The sequence below is a fragment of the Cervus canadensis genome, chromosome 15 (genome assembly GCF_019320065.1).
Source record: "Cervus canadensis isolate Bull #8, Minnesota chromosome 15, ASM1932006v1, whole genome shotgun sequence".
NCBI classification, from domain to species: domain Eukaryota; kingdom Metazoa; phylum Chordata; class Mammalia; order Artiodactyla; family Cervidae; genus Cervus; species Cervus canadensis.
In genome coordinates this window covers 18,012,761-18,031,269 of record NC_057400.1, presented here as the reverse complement: position 1 = coordinate 18,031,269, position 18,509 = coordinate 18,012,761, and the positions used below count along the sequence as shown (strand labels likewise).

General features: G+C 38.9%; 1 protein-coding gene and 1 non-coding gene across 2 annotated transcripts in view; both read right to left on the bottom strand.

The window, feature by feature from the left end:
- THSD7B (thrombospondin type 1 domain containing 7B) overlaps nt 1-18,509 on the bottom strand; it is a 993,808-nt gene that overhangs the window by 391,588 nt on the left and 583,711 nt on the right. Inside the window, exons 11-12 of the mRNA XM_043487921.1 lie at nt 13,797-13,926; nt 9,188-9,291 (exon numbers count right to left, since the gene is read on the bottom strand). Coding sequence (XP_043343856.1) covers nt 9,188-9,291; nt 13,797-13,926 — 234 coding nt within the window. The remainder of the gene's footprint in view (nt 1-9,187; nt 9,292-13,796; nt 13,927-18,509) is intronic.
- On the bottom strand, nt 8,604-8,710 carry LOC122454065. The gene has a single exon (XR_006273285.1). It is a non-coding gene; the product is annotated as a U6 spliceosomal RNA (small nuclear RNA).

Genomic DNA, 18,509 nt, shown 5'->3' with positions numbered 1-18,509 from the left:
ACCATGAAAGCCACAAAGCTAATCCTACCCTAAAACATGCAAAGAAAATGAAAAATAACCACTCAGAACCATTATTCACTTATTAAAATGCAATCTTTGCTATAAGTTCCACATTTTACTCTCTAAACCAATGCCTACTGTATTATAAAATCTGCTTTTTTGTTAAAATCCAAGATATTTTCACTTAGAGAGCTGCCCTACATTGTCAATTTAATTTCTACACTCTAACCTGATTTTTTTTTTATTTATGTACTTTAACAAATTATATTTAAAAGAGATTTTTAAAGTTCCTTAGAATCTTTATACTAAATTGTTTCCCTATCAGGTGATGATTAGTAAGACAAACTAACAAAGAACATCATGTCTTCCAACTGGTTATTCTGATGTTGAAGTCAGAACTGAAGTTACAAATTCCTCCAAGAATGATATTTGATACAAAGAATCCTGGGGTTGGATAGTTTATTGTCTATGAGATGAGCTCATAGTTCCCAAAAATGAAAATACGGAAGTTTTTGAAAATAGTGTTTCTCATTGTCTAAATTGGAAACCCTAGTTGATATGGGGTCGCAAGTGGTGTCATGTACTCCCTTCTTGAAATAGGAAAGATATCACCAAATATCTTTAATCATTTAAGAAACAGTTACATCTGTGGACAGAGTTCTGGAGGTAGCTAGAGTTACTCTTGACTCTCTCTTGGAAATGCCCACAGTTCATAGCTAATGTAGCTCATTTTCATTCAAGTTTTGAAGCTAATGGAAGAAGTTATCTTTCCCCTCTCCCTCCTTCACCAAACATAAAAATAGAGATGACAGTGACAATCTTTGTCTTTGACTATTGTTCAGTCATAAATTCTGTATATTTGTTTCCCTCTCTGAATCCACTGAAACAATTTCTTGCTGTGATCTAAGTAGATGAATATGGCAAAATATAAATTTGTGCAACTTATACGGCTAAAGGACTAAGACTGCCTCTACCTGGAGATTAAAAAGTCCAATCATTCAGAAATAGTCTCTTAAATTCTTAAAATGAAAGGATGTTAGCAAACTTAACTTAATCCTCGTGTGTATCTGTGTGCATATATGTGTGTGCACTCAGTCATGTCTGACTCTTTGTGACTCCATGGACTGTAGCAAGGCTCTTCTGTCCAATGGGATTCTCCAGGCAAGAATATGGGACTGGTTGCCATTTCCTTCTCCAGGGGATCTTCCTGACCCAGGGATGGAATCCTAGTCTCCTGCGTCTCCTGAGTCTCCTGAATTGGCAGGACAGAGTCACTAGGGAAGCCCTAATACCATCCTAACTATTTCTAACTCTTTGACTTTTAAAAAGAAAAGTAACCCAGAACTTATACTGAAAGTGGATTACTTTGCCCAAGTTCCCACCACCCCCCCCGCCCCCGCCCCAGAAGAGCACCTTTAAAAAAAGTAAAGAAAATCTTTATTTTAATTGGAGGATAATTATAATATTGTGATGGTTTTTGCCACACATCAACATGAATTGGCCATAGGCATACATGTGTCCCCGCCCTCCTGAACCTCCCTCCCCACCCCATCCCTCCAGGTTGTCACAGAGCACAGGCTTTGGGTGCCCTGCATCATACATCAAAACTTTTAAAGAGAACCCTTGATTAAAAGTACAGATTACCACTATAAAATAAATCAGGGGGTTGTAATGTACACATAGAGAATACAGGCTATAATGTAACAACTTTGTATGGTGATGGATGATAACCGATCTTATTGCTGAGATCATTTCACAATGAATAATGAATAAAATGAATGAATAAAAATATCAAATCACTATGTGGTACACTTGAGACTAATATAATATTGTGTTTATTATAACTCAGTTTAAAAAAAATAATGAGATCCTCTGAACAAAATGAAAACACACAGTTTCCATCTAGACTATTGTGGAAGAAGTCTATACCTCTCATGGCGATAAAAACCAATTTAAGGAAGAACAAAAAGATTTGATAGAAGATTAGAGATCTGCCTCCCTTGGTCCCCGTAAACATTGTTCAGTGAGAACAAACCAAAAGAGAATGCACGTACTTCATGGAAGTCACGGATATCTGAGGCAGCACAATTTTGATCTCCAGTACTTACTCTGTATCCATTACAGTGTCATAGACGTCAAGTCTCTCTGCTATGATAGAGTATATCCACAAACTTCTGAATGAGAGGAAAGCACTATCCTAAAGAAAAATACTGCTAAGTCCACTAAACTAGCTTTAAAGCAGTCACTGTGAATAGCAAAACAAGAATCAGACCACAGTATCCACAGACAAACTCACTGCCCTTCTAACATGCCCACATTCTTACTCGTTCTTGTTTTAGTACTGATATTCTACCCTATGAAGGGTAGACACTTCAAAGTACGCTGGAATATTTAGGTTTCTTCCTGTTATACTTTCATTTCCCATAGAAGCTGAGCTATCATTCCTTCTTTTTTATACAATTATTTTTATATTTATTTATTTATTTGGTTGCACTGCATCTTAGTTGTGGCCTGCAGGATCTTTAGTTGCGACATGTGGGATCTAATTCCTCGACTGGGGATTGAATCCAGGCCCCCTGCATTAGGAGAGCAAAGTCTTAGCCACTGGACCATCAGGGAAGTCCCTATCATCCCTTCTTAATTCAGATCAAGCACAAGAAGCTGTGTAGAGAGAATAGCCAGTCTTTCCTTGAAGCATGACACAGTTAGGACAAAGGAATCTGAATGCCCATTTCCTTGAAGACTCTGTATAGATATTAAGTGACAGCTGTAATTCTGTTTGCCCTTCTATATTTTGTTTTCCTGTTTTTGAGTAAAAAGTATTATATAAAGGTATTCTTACTGCAAATCAGTTAATCAGCAAGATAAACACAGTAAGATAAAATAAGGAGCACTTCTGTTTGGGATGGCATAATTGCTTAGAAATCATAAAAAGCCTTCTTCGTGAAAAAGGAAAAAAAAAGGACATTGGGTAAAATATATCTGTTCTAAATAGATTGCAGGGTTGGCCCAGAGGAAACGAACTGATAAAGCACAAGCAAAGTAAAAGCTCAGGATGCAATGTACACAAGAGAGACAAACTTTATCCTCAGGGTTTCTATAAAATCTTGGAGACTTAAGTTTCCACTTTCATGACTTTAAGGCCTGTTATAGGGAATTTCATAAAACACTCCATGCCAGAAGTGATGACCACAAAGGTTGGCCCTCAGTGTAAGGATAGACTGGAAAGAAACATGCCAAGTAACACATTCGCCATGGCCACTTGTATGTCTACAATTTAATCCGAGATCGTGAGGGGACCAAACTGTTTTGTGAGAATTTATAATCTCAAGCTGGCCTTTTTAGGACTTTAGAGTCTGAATTCATGTTCCCTCTGTGATTCAAAAAATCCTCAAAGAAAAATGTAAATGGTAAGTGCTTCCAGGTTGCTGGGCTTCCATGGGACAGAAGGGTGTGAAAACCACCTGACCAGCATCTTGCAGCAGCAGAGGAAGGGGCTGAGCATCTCCTAATTCCTCACTTTGATCCTCCTGACTTCACGCAGCCCCTTGGCTCCTTCACCCTCTGACTGTAGTCCTAAATCCACAACCTCTCTGGTTCTACATCTGCCAAAAAACCCTCCAGGCTCCTACACGAATAGGAAAAGGTGGGAGCCTGACTCTCCAGGGTAAGAGGCAGAGTGTGGCGAGTGTACACGGCTCTTTAGTCCCACTCTCAAAAGCTCCTGATTTTGCCCCCACCCCCAACACATGCACGCACGTGCGCACACACACGCCCACACACAGCCTTGCACTTCCTTCTACACTTCCTTCTGTAGAAGGTGGTGCTTTTGGGGAGCTGTTCAGGCCAGAGGACCTTGTTTCTCTTCAAGCCTCCATCCCCATACACACTTACGTATAACCCTGCTCTGCAAATTACTGGATTAGCCAAAAGTTTGTTCAGATTTTTCCATAAGATATTACCCCATATTTTACTTGTATCTCCATCCACTTTCCACATCATATGACTGAGGTTATAGACGGCTCCTAAATTTGCTTGAAAGTGAGCTTATTGTGCTTCTTGTTCTCTGGAACAATTTTATAAACAATTTCATCTCATTGAAGTTTACATTTTTGTTACTCTTTCATGTTTTTCTTGCTGGTTTTGAAGTAATTTTACAGAAAAGAATGGAGTAGAAATACATTTGTTCCACTCTCTTAAAACCGGAGACCTATCCTATTGATTTAGAAGTGCAAATTTCCAAACAAGCCAATATTAGGAATTCTCTGATGTTGGGGTCTGACTTGGGGAACACTCAGAAAGAATGCTGAGCCTGAAGAATTGATGCTTTTGAACTGTGGTGTTGAAGAAGATCCTTAGGAGTTCCTTGGACAGAAAGGAGATCAAACCAGTCATCCTGAAGGAATTCAACCCTGAATATTCATTGGAAGGACTGACTGATGCTGAAGCTGAAGCTCCAATAATTTGGTCATTTGATGTGAAGAGTCAACTTATTGGAAAAGACCCTGATGCTGGGAAAGATTGAGGGCAGGAGGAGAAGGAGGCAACAGAGGATAAGATGGTTGGATGGCATCACCGAATCAATGGAAATAAGTTTGAGCAAACTCCAGGAGATAGTGAAGGACAGGGAAGCCTGGAGGGCTGCAGTCCATAGGGTCACAAAGAGTTAGACACAACTTAGTGACCGAACAACAGGTATCTGTCTACCTTGTCTACTTTGAAGGACTATCTGGGCTCCAGCTAGAATCCATTTAAAACACTTCTAAGATAGATACAATAATTTGCTACTATAGGATAACTTTCTACATAATTTAAGAGCAACGTCTCTGCAGAATTCACTAAATGATTTTGCAATGGAAACAAACCATAATTATCTCTAGTATCACAGAGAATCAAAGTCTAGGTCAACATACAGCTACACTGTGTCCTGTACAAAGGTACCATTTTATTTTTGGCTGTGCAGCATGGCATAAGGGATCTTAGTTCCCCAACTAGGGATCAAACCTGCACTCCCTGTGTTGGAAGCACGGAGTGTTAACCCCTGGATGGTCACAGAAGTCCCAAAGAAACCATTTTTAAAATACTTCATTTATGTAGATTTTGCTGAACTAAATATTTAATAACAACTTTGCAGCAGAAAGTAAGTACAAGCCTTGGAATATAAGATTATATTATTATAACAATTTTCTGACATAGGGAAACAAAATGTTATTAGGAAGTGGTTCCTTCCTGTAATTCATAGCCATTGTACAGCCTCTGAAAAGTCCTAAATCTAACTATCTTGCACATCAAATTTATACCTGCAAATGTTCCGACAAGGACATCATTTCCAAGTTATAGCTATTAGGGACTGAATTCTAACCCAAGCTCGATCACTTTTCCTTCAACAAGATATCACACTGACCCATTACACTGGTGACTTTATCCTGATTGGACATAATGAGCAGGAAGAAACAAGTCTAGACTCACTGGCAAGACATTTTCATGTCAGAGAGTTAGAAGTAAATTTGAGAAAGTTCATGTGATCCCATGGACTGTAACTGCCAGGATCCTCTGTCCATGGGATTTTTCAGGCAAGAATACTGGAATGGGTTGCCATGCCCTCCTCCAGGGGATCTTTCTGACCCAGGGACTGAATCCAGGTCTCCTGCATTGCAGGCAGATTCTTTATCACGTGAGCTGCCAGGGAAGCCCTGAGAAGGTTCAGGGGCTTTCAACTCCAGTGAAAGGTCTGAAGGTCCAGCCATGTGAGGCATGCTGAGAACCCCTTCCAAGGGAAAGACACCTTATTATATATGGCCCTTTCTGCAACTGAAATAGAGATACAGCATCTAGCATATTGTGTCTCTTCAGATTTTGGAGGCAACACAGTCCTCGTTTGGGTGTGTTACTCCAGCCCATTCGCCAAGGGATCTGAAAAGCTGCTAGTTCTGAGTGGGGCCCAGGAAAGAAAAACAAACAAATAAACAAGCTCTGTAACAGGTTCAGGCTGCTGGGAAAGCTGCTCTGCTACTCGGGCCGCAGGATCAGCAGATCCAGCGGTGCCTGAAGCGTCAGTGGCAGGTACAGATGCTCCCTGGGGCACATGGGCGGTTCCTATAGGTGAATTGCTGTTTAGCTCCTTCCGATTGTGGAGCACAGCCCTGCCGTCCTCTGCAAAGGACTTCTCTCCATTTGAGAAACAGCTTTTGGTCAGCTACTGGGCCTTCATAGAGGCTGCATGCTTAACCACACACCCTGAGCTGCCCATCATGAGCTGGATATTATCTGAGCCATCAAGCCACAAGTATGACATGCACAGCAGCACCCCATCATCACATGGACATGGTATATATGTAATCAAACCCAAGGAGGGCCTGAAGGCACAGTACGTTACATGAAGTGGCCCAACTGCCCACAGTCCCCACCTTTGCCAAACTATCCTCTGTCTTCCAGTCTGCACATACATCCTCATGGGGAATTTCCTACCATCAGCTGACAGAGGAAAAGAATACTTCGACCTGGTTTATGGATGGTTCTGCATGATATGTGGGCATCCAAATGGACAGCTGTGACACTAACCCCTGAAAGACAGAGGGAAGGCAGTCATCCCGATGTGTAGAACTTCAGGCAGCATGTACGGTTGTGCACTTTGGTTGGAAGGAGAAACAGCCAGCTGTGGAATTAAATACAGACGCACATGCTGTGGCCAATCATTTTGCCGGATGGCCAGCAAGAGGAACACAGTTAGAAAATCGGTGATAAGGGAAGGTAGGCATGTGTGGTATGTGGATAGACTTCTCTGAATTGGCAACAACGTGAACATATGTGTATGCAATATATGTATCCCATGTGAGTGCTTCCTAAAGACTGACCTCAATTGAGAAAGATTTTAATAAGCATTGGATAGGATGACCCATTCTGTGGATATGAGTCAGCCTCTGTCCTCAGCTACCTTTGCCATCACCTAATGAGCTCCTGAACAAAGTGGCCATGGTGATGGGAAGAAAGGCTATGCAGGGGCTCAGCATTGTGGGCTTCCATGCATCCAGGGCAACTTGGCTACAGTCAGGTCTGAGTGCTCAGTCTGCCAGCATCAGGGGCCAGTGCTGGGCCCCCAGTATGGACCATTCCCCAAGGTGATCAGCCAGCTACACAGTGGCAGGTTCATTACACTGGACTACTTCCATCATAGAAGGTGCAGTGTTTTGTTCTTACCAGGTAGGTAGTTATTCAAATAGGATAAGGATTTGCCTTTCCTGAAAGCAATGCTTCTATCAAAATTACCCACTGCAAGATAAAACTGATCACTTGCCATCTGCCTCTACAAGGATGAAGTCACTAGCCACTGCAGTCACTGACCTTCAACCCACTCAGAAAGGAGTTCAGGGCAATGATCAGGAATGAGGCACTCTGTGCTCTGTGATAAACTAGCAGAGAAGGCCTTCAGATAGTTACTTATTTTCAAGAGAAGATTTTGTGAGCTCAAATTCTTGCATCTTTTATCTAGCAAAGCACTGAAATCATTAAGGAAGACATCTGCTCCTCAAGACTAGCAGCAAGTCTCTGGCAAAAGGTGTACTTGATAAAATGTATCCCCCTTCACTATAAACATATACATAATATCGACCTCCCCCACTCCCTCTCTGGAGTAGCTCCTCAGCTACTTAACTCACAATTCTCATGCTGCTGCATTTTTTTCAGTTGACACTACCATCCATGGACTTACAGGACACCTTGTCCATCGTCGTGATATTCCACACAACATTATTTTGGATCAAGGATCTCACTTTCCAGCAATTGAGACCTGGCAATGTGCCCATGCTCACTGATTCTACTGGTCTTACCAAGTCCCCCACCATCCTGGTTTGATATAATGGTGAAAAGGTCTTTTGAAGGTTTAATTACAGCACCAGCTAGGGGGCAATACCTTTCAGGGCTAGGGAAAAGTTTTCCAGAAGCATCCAATATGTGGTGTTTTTCTTTTTTTCTCCCATATCCAGGATTCGCAGGCCCAGGAGTCAAGGGTGGAAATGGCACTGGTATAGCTTACTCTTAGTAATCCATTAGTGATCCATTAGTAAAATGTTTGCTTCCAGTTCCTCTGCAGTCTTATGTTCTGCTGCCCTAAAGGTGTTATTTCCAGAGGGAGGAATGCTTCCACTAAAAACATAGCTATGATTTCCTTGAGCTGGAATTTAAAACTGCCATCCACCCACACTGGGCTTCTTATACCTTAGAATCAACAAAGAAGGGAGTTATTACGCTGGCTGAGATGACTGATCCTGACTAATATGATATGCAATAGGAAGAAAAATAATTCTCAATATGCTTTTCAGCTGAATTATGAAACCAGTGATACACAACTGGTCCTACAAGGCCTGAGTTTCACTACATACATCCCTTTAGTGCCAGAGTGGTCAGATTTTAAGAACAAAGCCTTCTTGTTAAGCCTTATATAACTGGCATGTGAATTCTAAATGAAACAGAACAGTGAGCATCCTGATGAGTTTCTGAGTGCTTTTCAGAGGTTTCAATATGCCACACCTTCTAGACATCAATGATAAAAGGCACTTATATGCAGACCCAGAAGTCAATTCACAAGATCTTCCAGAAAAATTTTTTAAAATATGGAGTGTATCACAAATCTGCATGTCATCATTATGCAGGAGAAATGCTAATCTTCTCTATATTGGCCCAATTTCGGTATATGTGCTACTGAAGCAAGCACCAGAAATTTTAATAGTTCATTTCTATGCATATCCCATATGAAACACACAGCAAGTACGTACATAACAATCAGGTGTAAGTCATGATTGCTATGATTAGTTAATTCATTCAGCAATGAATTCATTCATTAATGAGCATCTAAAATGTACAATATATATTATCAGACCCAATTTCAGCACATCCCTTCATTCTTTGACTAATATCCATTGTGCATTTGGACCATCAGATAAGGTATGCTAATGACTGAGAACATATACTTTCTTACATTGCATTAGTCCCTAGGTGCACTAGCTAGTTATGGTCAAAAGGTGGTCTAATGTCAGCATTAACTAATGCCAACCTTAAACTCAAGCACTCATAGACAATCCAATCCAGTAATATCACAACTTATCCAAATATAAAAATACATAACAATTTATAAAAGCAACATAACTTTGAATTACATTTGATTAGAAAAACTGTTTTGAAATTCCCTTACCTCTTGTTTGCACCCCCTTTCCGCAGGCTTCACTGGTACCCATTACTCCCTGCCTGACAGACTCTGGCACTAGGATACAGGGGCTCCATTTCTGTGGCCTCCATCTGTGATGACAAAGAACAGCAGACTAGAAATTTCACCATGGCAAACATACAAAAGAAATACTGGAAATAGGTGAATTTGAAACCCAAAGCATAAAGGTAGTAATTCAATAAAAATGGATTTGAAACCGATGTCATAAAAGGGAGCCCTGGCACACACTAGGGATGGCATCAGTCTCTCTGCCCCAGATCCATAGTTAAAGCAGTAATTCCATTTTTAAAAATGTGGACATTTTGCACATAAGCCTTAGTGGATATAGCAAAGTGGCCATAAAGAAACATTAGAGGCACAGATCAAATCTAGACGGTTTAGCTCTGTATGAACTTAAAATTGTTTAAAGAAAAACAATAAAAAAAAAAAATCAAAGAGAGAAAATTCCTATGTCCCATCTGAGCATTAGAGAATCAAGGTGTGAACATCTGAAAATTTTAGGTACAAGCCTTCATACTTGATCTTCTGCTTCGAAATTTTTACAAGGTGTTTCCTAGGATTTTAGGGTAGCTCAAACATCTCAATAGGTTATAGAATAAAGACAAGGCAGGAGGCCATAGGGACTTACTATGTGATAGTTTCTCTCAGAGAAGAGAACTGGAACTGTCTCTGAGGAATGACCCATATTTCTTCTCCACAGAGGAAAGAGTATGTACAGAATCCTCTGGCTTTCCTGCATATGTGTGTGTGTGTGTGTGTGTGTTTAAGGTGAATAGAACTCTACTTTTATGACCTGCAGGGCAGACTATGACCTGAGCCCTTAAACCTGTGTCTTTAGAATGTTCCAGAAAATCCAAACCCTAAATGTAGCCACAGATTTTGCACTTTCACTGAGTACATTTTTGTACTTTTTCACATAAGCCAATACCTCTGATAAGAGGGGCTGATTAAAAAAAAAAAAAAGAAACAGAACCATGAGGCAAAAATATTATTGAGCAGTTTGGCAGGATGAAAACCATCTAGAGAGCTGTTGTACATCAGTGTGCACACAATTAAAACTACAGAATTGTACACTTAAAAATGGTTAAGATGGCAATCTCTGCTGTACAGTGAGGTGGTCCAGGTTTACACATACATGCATTCTTTTTTTAATATCCTTTTCCATTATGGATTGGTACAACATTGTAAATCAACTATACTTCCATTAAAAGAAGCTAATTCAGAAAAAAAAAAAGGTCAAAATGTAACTTTTATGTTATATGATTTTTATCACAATAATAAAGAAATCTCAGCAACAGAAAGAATAATGTATAACAGAACATGGAGTAGATTTCCTTTCCTCAGGAAAAATCACCTTAAGGAACCCTCTTAGTTATGTGAACATAGATTAATATAGCATGTGAAGATAACTTAGTATAACCCACATAGATTAATATAGCATGTGAAGATAACTTAGTATAACCCACATATTAATTAATTAACATAGTTTATCTCAGCAATCACCACCCACTTCTCTGTCTAGACTGAGTCTCACTTACTGGAGGTGAGGCAGTGAGGGTGTTAAGAGATAGATACAGACTGTCTTGCAGAATAAAGCATAGTACATTAAAATGTAAAAGTAAAAAAAATACATATCAGTGACCTCATTCAAGTGGCTTCCATATTGAAAACAACTGAAGAACTGGAGAGAAACCAGGAAACAACAGAAAAACCTGTCCCATTAAAAAAAAAATCAACTATTACTTTTTAAGTAGTTAGAAATTTGCTTTGTAGATGCACAGGCTCATTAAGTATAATTCTAAAACACAGACACAGAAATGGTAAGGGAGTTTAGTCTAGCTTTTCAACTGGAATATGTCATTCACTCAGATCCCTCAAGTTCTTAAAATACTTACTAAAGTGAGACCAAGGAATTCAATTCAGCTTAGTGTGCTAAATAGAAGGAAGAAATGTCCAGAACTCTTGTTAGATTCAGTTTTAGAAGGATAAGCCTGGGCTCAGGGAGCTTACGTGACATGCCTGAAATTGCATGTGAAAGGGCAGGCCAGCTGTCAGTCCTAAATCCTTAGATGCTCAGCCACAGACTCTTGGAGACATCCCACTGCCAATTCTATTTAGGGGTGTATCACCCACACTGTCTTCCCTCTTGCTTACATTGTCAGCCATCCCAAATATGACTCAATTGCATATTGCCTATCTTGAATGAAAGTTACTTAAGAAATGGCCAACACAAGAGGGACACTCTGCCCTTCTTTCTGCCTCCTTCCGCCTCCTTCCTTCTACTTCCCCTTGAAAGCAGAAAATAATTCTCTCCTGTGAGAGGTGTCCTTCCCACCCACATTTGGAGGTAGAAGGAAATCCTTACCACTTGGGAATTTAGGCTATATAAACCTTGATACTTTTAAAATTTACTACCCCAAGCTGAGACTCTGTTTAGAGTTTTCATGGATTGAGCACCCAAAGCCTACATTTCTTCATCCCATCAATTCTTTACTAATTTATTGTTTCTTTATCTAAACAGTACAAAAGCTGCCTGCTTTGGCCACTTCTTAGGTTCAATTTCTATGGGATCTCTATGCATATGAATTAACACTTGTTGCGTTTTAATAGTAACCTATCTCTTGATAATCTATCTCATGTCACTTTTATTATTAAGTGAGCTATAAGAACTCATGAAGCGTAGAGGGGAAAATTTCCTCTCCCTGACACTAACTTAAAATTAACATGGTGGGAAATGCTCAAATTCATAGAAAAAATTATATAAACATTGTGATTCTGTTTTAAATTGTGAATGTCTCACCTTAATGGAGTAAAAAAAAAGAGGAATCAGAAGAAAATGATAAAGGTCTACATTAACTTGCCTCTCCAACCAAAGAAGGGAAGGCAAAACCTAAAGAAGAACTGGATGTTCAAAATTCAAGGGTGTTTGACTAAGAGACTCATGCTGATAAGTTGGACACACTTATCAGTACCAGGAGATATGATACAATCAGGCAATCCAGGCAGAGTGGAACTCATTTCTTGGGAAAATGGCAGGGGGTCATTTATGGAAACTAGTTCAAGACTGAGTGGCTACACTGAAGGACCACGTGAGGGCAAAGAGAGTGGACAGTAGGAAGAGAGACCGCTAACAGTTTCCAAGATTTTCTCTGATTATAACAGCACTGGGTTCAGAAAATGTCTAACATTATTTGATTTGGCTAATTTTTTTTTTTTTTTTCAATTGACTACTTTCTCTGAGAGCTCTTTCCCTGAGCTAGAAGTTTCAATATTTAAACGTGGCACAAAAAGATGGATATTGACAGTGTTCCCACAATGGCCTGGTGGTTGATGAAGAAATACTGGCAGTCTGGGCTTGTTCCAGTGCTGATTCATGCCTTTCCCAAACTGGTTGTTAGATAGAAACAAAGGGAGGAAATGATGATGAAATTGATCATGACTGGGGCTTCTTTCTAGCTAATGGGAGGCCTTCTTAAAAAACAAAACACGACAAAACTTATATTTTCCAGAATAAATTAGCTCATTTTAAAAACATATTTATTTTTATTTATTTATTTGGTGGCACCAGGTCTTTGTTACAGCATGTGAGATCTTTAGCTGAGGCATGTGAACTCAGGTGTGGCATGCGCGATCTAGTTCCCTGACCAGAGATCGAACCTGGGCCCCTTACATTGGGAGCTTGGAGTCTTAGCCATTGGACCACCAGGAACTCTCTAGAAAAAATTAGCTCTTGAATCATATAGATTTAAGATACAGTTTCTCAATCAGGGAAAACCCTAGACATTTCGAATAAAGGCATTTTTAAGTGTGCTGATAACAACACGGTTATTAAGACCCTGGGCTTGTTTCCACAAATCAGTAAAACCCAACAGTGACTGAATTTAATCCAGAAGTATTAATACTTTAAAGCAGTGCTTCAATCTTATGTTAAAAGAATGAAAGTTTATGACGAAATACACAAACCTCAGGTACTGTTTTTATAAATAATAATCACTTACTTCCCAGAGGGGTAAATATAGGTAACATATATAGTTTAAATGTTACTCACTTTCTTTTTCTAAAGACAAAAAATTACCCATAGGTTAAGCTTTTTTCCTAAGATTTCTTAAAATGTGTACATGACAAAAATTGAGACCCAAAACCATTTTTGAACTAAAATAAACAACTATTAAGGCAGTATACATTTGTTCTTAGTTCTTGATTAAAGGCTTTAGGATGAGAAAAATAGAATGAGGTAAGTTGTGTGTTTGTGTGTGTCCAGTAAGGACCTCAACCTGTATATCCTTGAATTCTAATCCTGAAAGCTGATTACCTTGGTGGCTGAAGTCAAGCAGCTCAACTGCAATCAAAACGTGGTTGTTAACCTTTTTCGTTTTAAATTAGACTTTCATACTCTTTACTCTCTCAAAATATACTCCATAAAAGGGGAAATAGTGAGATATTTGAAGATAAAAAAATATTACCTCTTTGTATTTCTCACTACAAGTGTTTCATATAATAACCACACACTATATAAGAGCAAATAGGTCATGGCTTATACTAAGGTCTAATGATTATTTTGAAAGCAATTAATTACCGATACGTGGAGCACAATGACACATCTTCACACTCTCGCTCTTCAAATAAGGTATCTGGGCATTCTTGGCCTCCGTTGGCTGCTTCTTGGATGATAATCCTATATCGAGACTGCTTTATTGTAGCATTTCCTGAAGTAAAGGAAAAATAAAATAATAGTGCCCTTTTATGTGGAGGCAAAGAAAAGTCCAGGGATAGCGAGCAATTGAATAAAGAAAAAAAAGAAAAAAAGAAGGACCCATGGAAAGACTACCTGGGAAATGAAAATAACAAGAAAAGACCAGAGATTAATACTCAGCCTTACTTCTACGAGAAAGACACATCACACTTACTGTGATTTCAAATCTGTATGTTCTAATATGGGAATATTGTTTCCCACTGATAATATACTTTAATTAATCAGAATCTATATTATATTTTGCATAAAAGTCCCACAGCATAATCTGAGAGGCCCCAGAAACGCTCTTTGATCTCAAAGCAACAGCTCAGGGGGTTAATGTTTTACTATAAGCAATTCTCTCCCTTAGGTGGGGTACTTCCTTCTTTAGGCTACTTTTTACTATGCAAACACTTATTAAAATGAATACATCACTAACATATTTATTTATGGGAATTAGTTTATTAGATTTCTTATTCCTCACAACCTGAGGTAATATGCGTATAATTAGAATTTAGAGAAGAGGCAGTAAAATTACAATAGAACAAAACATTATCTTCCTGGTTATTTTGCTCACCCACAGAAGTAGTAATAGGCACCTGGATAAGAAGACAGTTGATGTTCACTTTAATGTGTGGGGAATTCATTTTCTAATCTTTAGATGCCTTCTAATCAACAATTACTTCCAAAATCAATGACGGTGCTTAGCAACTATTTCAATTACCATGTGTGAGATATTGTGCTCGATACACAGATACAAATTCTTGAATTCACAATGAAATGGAAAGAAGAAGGGGCAGATACACACCTAGTTATGAGGCTTTGCAGAGTGAGATGTGTCAGACACTGGCGCAGTATTAGGAGAGTACAGAAGAAAGCATAATCATGTGGGGAAACCAAAGACAGTTCCTAGAGAAGGTAGATTTTATTCTGGCATTTGAGGGATAAGTAGAAAAACAATTTTTTTTTTTCAGAAAGCAAAACACAAATACAAGATGATATTGCTTATATGTGAAATCTAAAATATTACACAAAGGAACCTCTGTGAAACAGACAGACTCACAGACATAGAAAACAGATTTGTGGTTGTCAAGGCAGGGTGGCGGGGGAGAAAAATTGGGAGTGTGGGATTAGCAGATATAAACTATTATACAGGATGGATAAATAAGAAGATCCTCTTATATAGCACAGAGAACTATACTCAATATTCTGTGATAAACCATAATGGGAAAACTATATTTTAAAAAATAATACATATATATATATATATATATATATATATATATATATATATACACATACATACATACAACTGAATCACTTTGCAGAAGAAATTAACACAACTGTATTTCAATTCAAAAAAAATTTAAAAAATTAAAGTCTGAAGCCATTTCAGGTCAAAGAAACAGTTTGAGAAAAGACACAAAGTTATAAGAGTGCATGGACTTTACAGAGAATGATAACTGCATTCAGGAGAAAGATGTATGTGTGTGGGGCTTGTGTGAGGGAGCTTCTGGTGGCTGGAGGAGGAACACAGAGAGGGTTATAAAGAATGGAGAGAAGGAGATGCCTAGGAGAAAACCAAATTATTTTTTAGCTTTAAGACAGCTAATGGACCTAACCATACAAAGAAGGAAATTTCTATAGCCAGCAAACTAAGTGGAGCCAAAAAAAAAAAAAAAAGGAGCTTTTATTAAAATTATATATTCACATGGTTTCTAAAAACTAATTAATGCAAAAAGACTTACTATAGTGAGAAGCAACTGACCTACATGCCATTCCCCGTCTTCCTCCTTCCAGAATATTCTGAACTCTATCTGTATTTAGTTTTTCTGTGGTTACCTCCAAATCTATAAATAATATGTACATGTCATCACTTGCTGTTTTATTCACTTTAGACATCATCTATTGACTTTCCTCTGTAATCGATGAATATTTATTTTCCACTAGCTTTCTTTTTTTAAATAATTGTATCACTATTTTTATGCCTTTCCTCATTATTTAAAGATTTTATACAACCTGCATTTTTTCTGCCCCACTTCATACTCCCAACCTCCATCAGATCAGCCACCATGTTTCTAAAGGATCTTTCCGGGCAGATGAACTTCCTTTTTTATCGCCATCTGCTTTCTGCTATATTAAGTCCTGTCTTCCTGTGCTACATGGTCTGTTGCTATGCTCTTCAGTCTTTGTCCACCGAATCTTTCATAAACAAGTTTAGATCTCTCAATCACAGATGGAACTCTGTTTTAGACAAAGAATTGGGACTTTTAAAATCCATTTCTACCACTTTAATGAGATTATCGGAAGGGGAGACTAAAAGTTAAGGAGATGTATGAGGTCTTTGGGGGCTTCCCCTATAGCTCAATCAGTAAAGTATCTGCCTGCAATGCAGAAGACCTGGGTTCAATCCCTGGGTCAGGAAGATCCCCTGGAGAAGAACATGGCAACCCACTCCAGTATTCTTGCCTAGAGAATCCCATGGACAGAGGAGCCTGGTGGGCCACAGTCCATGGGGTCACAAGAGTTAGACACGACTTAGTGACTAAACCACTACCACACCTCCATGAAGTGTTTTCCATCTGCTGCCTTTTTTGGCCCTTCTTTGTACTCAGATCCAACCACAGAAGGTATGTAGTAGTGGCCACCTTGTCCATTGGCTTCTGGTCAGCTTTGGTCAAAGGTGGTTTGGGGTACACAGTGGAAGGAAAAAAGTTGACAGAGGAAGAGGAGACAGAGAGAGAAGAAAGATCAGGGTACTTATTCCACCAGATTTTATCTTCTAAACTGCCTCAAAGTTGGTTCCCTTGCTCCCCAGAGCCACAGTTCTAATGGAGTGGTACTCACCTGTAACTACTTTCTTCGAGTTCTTCTAATAGCTCCTACAGGTATCAACTCTCAGGCTCCCAACTGTCCCCAGCCAGGTACTATTGGTTTCCATTAACCCTGTCCTCTCCTTTGTATTATAAACTGTTCCTTCATTAAATTTTCCCATTTGAGTGGGCCACCTATTTCCTACCAGGACATGCTTATCAAGTCAAAGGACAGTTGCTATTATTTGGCTGAGAAGAATGGTATAATTAACCTCTTTTTAATGTGGTTAAGGCCCAGTGAGGAGTATAGAAAAAGAAGGCTAAGGAGGGGGGTAAAAAGTATAATTGAAACAGTTCTACATAGTAATATGCAAGCTATCTTTATCGGGGTGGGGACAATCTGGATAAATAATTGTGCCTTTAGGAAAAAGTCTCCCCTGCCCCCAGTTAATTCCAATTACATTATACTTACTCTGGTAATTATTGTTTACCCCAAGATGTGTGGGTTTGTGTGTGTGTGTGTATGTGTCCATTTGCTTTGTCCAAGTGTTATCTTAAAAGTCCAGAAATAAACACTGAAGACAATAGGAACAATTGAGGGGTTGACTTTACCCCATATTGACAGAGAACATAGATCAATACCTCTCCCTTCACAGGACACACACATACACACCCACACACACACAGTGCAAGCTCACACTTGATGTATTCTACCTTATGGTGTAATTCCAGGTCAAATAATTCAAAGTTTTAGAAAAATAGTCACATTGATTATCATGCTCTACAGATCTTCAGGGGAAGGTTGAAAAGAATGGACTCTATGGGCAAAATAAACTTTTAGAACTGAGGTCACGTTTTTCCAGAGAAAAAATTGATTGGCACCACAGAAATTAAGAATTATTTCATGTCTTTGAAGAGAGAGAGACAAATAAGAGAGGCCTCTAAATAGAAGGAAACACCCCCAGGATCTGCGAGACACCAGTTAAGACTTTCTTGTGATAAGTGAACATATGTTTCTTTTTTCTTGAACATTGGAAGAGTCAAATTTAGCATTCAGGTTTAAAGGATCTTCCCCTTCCCTATGATGTACAGTGCTTCAAATTATGACAACAGAATCAGTCTTGCAGAATGGATACAATTTAGCTGATGTCATGGGAAGCTCAAGGGCAGACAGGTCTCCACTTGAGATGAAGTAGCTGATCCTCTTCTCACACATGAATTTTGAAGGCAGCATGAGGGTAGTGGTTTTGAATCAAAGTAGGACAATACTTCCAGAAACATGAGTGGTGATTAGCAACAAAAGAAGTGGACGCTCCTGATAGCACCCAATATCATGGCATGAAGCCAGACAAGAAAAAAATAAAAAGAAGCCAAACAAGAGAGGATAAGCAAAAGGCCAAGTAGAAGCTCTCAGGAAGTGACGTCTGTTTCTGTTGCCTTTGAATACATAAGAAAATGACTTCTGAGAAGTAACACTGAGAGGCAAAGATAATGGCTTTGCAGGTGGAAAACATTCGTATTACATATGTACCTAGAACACATTAGAGATTTCTAAGAATTATTACTTTAATCTATATCAGATCCATTTCTGGGCATTTTGCATATGCTATCTCATTCTTTTACTATATTCTTTATGAGGTTGGTATTATTACCATTACTGTTATGACACCCATTTGACAGGCATGAAAACAGAGGTCAGAAGGGGTCAATAATTTCCACAAAATATTTTCCACAAAATAATTTC